The 2,664-nt window shown below is 39.6% G+C and overlaps 1 protein-coding gene across 1 annotated transcript; it reads left to right on the forward strand.

Annotated features, from left to right (window-relative positions):
* The first annotated feature begins 346 nt into the window (after window positions 1–346).
* LOC129749111 (protein-glucosylgalactosylhydroxylysine glucosidase-like) lies at window positions 347–1,253 on the forward strand. The gene is made up of 2 exons (XM_055743987.1): window positions 347–1,061; window positions 1,116–1,253. The coding sequence occupies exons 1-2, from the start codon at window positions 416–418 to the stop codon at window positions 1,211–1,213; spliced, it is 744 nt and encodes a 247-aa protein (XP_055599962.1). The 5' UTR covers window positions 347–415; the 3' UTR covers window positions 1,214–1,253.
* The last annotated feature ends 1,411 nt before the right edge of the window (window positions 1,254–2,664 follow it).

The following is a 2,664-nucleotide window of genomic DNA, read 5'->3' on the forward strand; positions in this document are numbered from 1 at the left end:
TGTTCATAAAAAAAAAAGATCGATTGAGCCAAAATTATGCACAGATTATTACTTTGGGCCAACTTACAAAATATATAGGGTTCGTTTTTGAAATTCGACGTGATCGTTTTCGTTGCCACCCTATCCTTCATACACTGTGATAAAAAGTTGTGAATGAAAAATAGCTTATAAAATTGTTTTTGAAAATTAATATTTAATTTCGAATCATAATTTCTACAAAACTTTTATTTTCTCAATACGCAATTTAAACAAAGTACCGAGTCTATCGTACTTAATCTTTTCACTAAACCATATGTTGTACTATCACATGTATCAAGCAACATTCTCACTGATCCATCATTGCAGCTTTACGAAATGCATTTGCGGCAAGAGTGACAATAAAAGCAAGAATTCCACCGCCCCACAACTGGACGAGATGACCCTGCCGAGCTGGTCTTCGCTGGCCGGCCGTCTCAAGTTGCTTTACGATTCGACCCACGACTACCATCCGCAGTTCCAGGGCTACGAGTTGGGAACCGTTATCAAACAGGCGGACACCGTACTGCTGGGCTACCCACTGAACTATCAGCATCTGGGGATGACCCCTCGAACCCGGAGTAATGATCTGCGTTTTTACGAGCGTGTCACCCGAGCAACAGGGCCGGCAATGACCTGGGCGATGCATGCCATAAACCACCTGGATCTGGGCGAGATCGAGGATGCCGAGAGGAATTTTGAGCGAAGCTACCGATCATACGTGCGGGCTCCATTCCACGTGTGGTGCGAGGTCCCACCGGATCAAACTGGGGCCGTGAACTTTATCACCGGTGCGGGTGGCTTCCTGCAAGCGATCATCAACGGTTTCGCTGGAGTCCGGTTGTACTTGGATCGGCTGGAGATAAAACGACCCAGGCCGCTACCCGGGACCCAAGGATTGACAATAAAAGGGTTGGAATATCTCGGAGCCAGATTGACTATGTGCATCTCCAAGGCGATGGTGACGCTTGAAGCAACTCAACTAACTCGAGATTTGATGCTACATTCCGGCGACAAAGAGGAACCAATTTCACTGAATACGATATGTAAGGTATATGACTCATTAGAATTGACCGGTATTAATTTCTATTTTTTTTCAGACGATATAACCAACACGAACATTACTATTCGAAACAAACTCAACGTATTTGGCGAATGTTCTCTCCCACAAGATACCTTGTCAATCATCAATGTTTAATCAGAAGTCAGCGAGAAGCTCAGTCATTAAGAAAAAATGACAACCCAATTTTTATGTATGAATACTATAAATAACGAATAAAAATATTTTTCGCGAGCGAAGAAAAAACGTGTACAGTGCCATCAAGTCCTCGTTTAACCAGTGATCTAATCATCGTTTATATTTCTTAAGGTTTTCCATTATTTCCATTTTTTTTATAGTCATTTATATTGCCTCTATTTGCATATGAGTCCCATGTGCATTTCCATAATTTTTGAGCTATCGATGGGAACGCTTCCTTATGGTCCAAATTACCCATTAAACAATTGGTTGATCAAAGTTTATTCCCAAAGTTTAGAGAAAAAAAATACATATTACCCTTGAGGTGCTTCCGGTGAAAAATACTCGCATTTGAGTCTCATTAGCAACGTGGAATGAAAATTATTCTCTTTGGCTAAACGATCTACAGGCCTCCCATGAACTCATAACAATACCTAAGTCCAAAAAGAGCATGAGAAATATACATCTTATACATCACATTTGATGCTGTATGAAGTATAATATAAAATAGTTTTTACTATTCTTTTTTTTCTTTTATTGAACTATTTTTTAAGAGCGATCAATTTTGCCTACATCGTTTATAATTTTAAGGCAAAAAATTTTTTTTAATTTGCATCATTGAAAATATGAAGAATTTGTCTACAATGAATTTTAATTTTATTTGAACGTTTAGGAAGGCATAAAAATTCAATAGTAAATAAAATATCATGAGTGTACGACCAATTTTACGATTGAATTTTTCTCTATCGAGGGCAGTTTTAACGAAATCTTTTCAAAATACTATCTACGACAATGAAGATCTGGTATAAAACAAAAGGAGAGAGAAAAGAGACTTTAGTACATTTTCCTGTCTGCATGGAATACAAAATCTCACCTGCGGACGGCGGTCTAATTATATTAATGAGTGCAGTGCAAAACCTGTCAAGTGGTTTATGAGATAAAGGGTGATATGGCCAAAATTTGGTCAAGGGAAAACGCGTGTAAATCGGTGAAATCATTTATTTAAAAAATCAAATTAAATTTCTTTTTCAATAACCCCTGCCATCAGATTTTGTACAGCTACCTTTTCCACCTTCTTCGCCGCAGAAAGCCAGTTTGCCTTGAACTGCTGCTCGTCCTTAGCAGTTTTTTTGGTCTTCTATAGGTCCCGCTTGTAAATAGCCCAGTATTTCTCAATTGGGCGGAGCTCTGGCGTGTTGGGAGGGTTCTTGTCCTTGGGAACCACCTGCACGTTGTTGGCGGCGTACCACTCCATGGCCTTTTTACCGTAATGGCAAGATGCCAAATCCGGCCAAAACAGTACGGAATAACCGTGTTTCTTCAGGAAAGGCAGCAGACGTTTATTCAAACACTCTTTCGCGTAAATTTCTTGGTTGACAGTCCCGGAAGCTATGAAAATGTTGCTTTTCAAG

Source organism: Uranotaenia lowii, chromosome 2 (genome assembly GCF_029784155.1).
Source record: "Uranotaenia lowii strain MFRU-FL chromosome 2, ASM2978415v1, whole genome shotgun sequence".
NCBI classification, from domain to species: Eukaryota; Metazoa; Arthropoda; class Insecta; order Diptera; family Culicidae; genus Uranotaenia; species Uranotaenia lowii.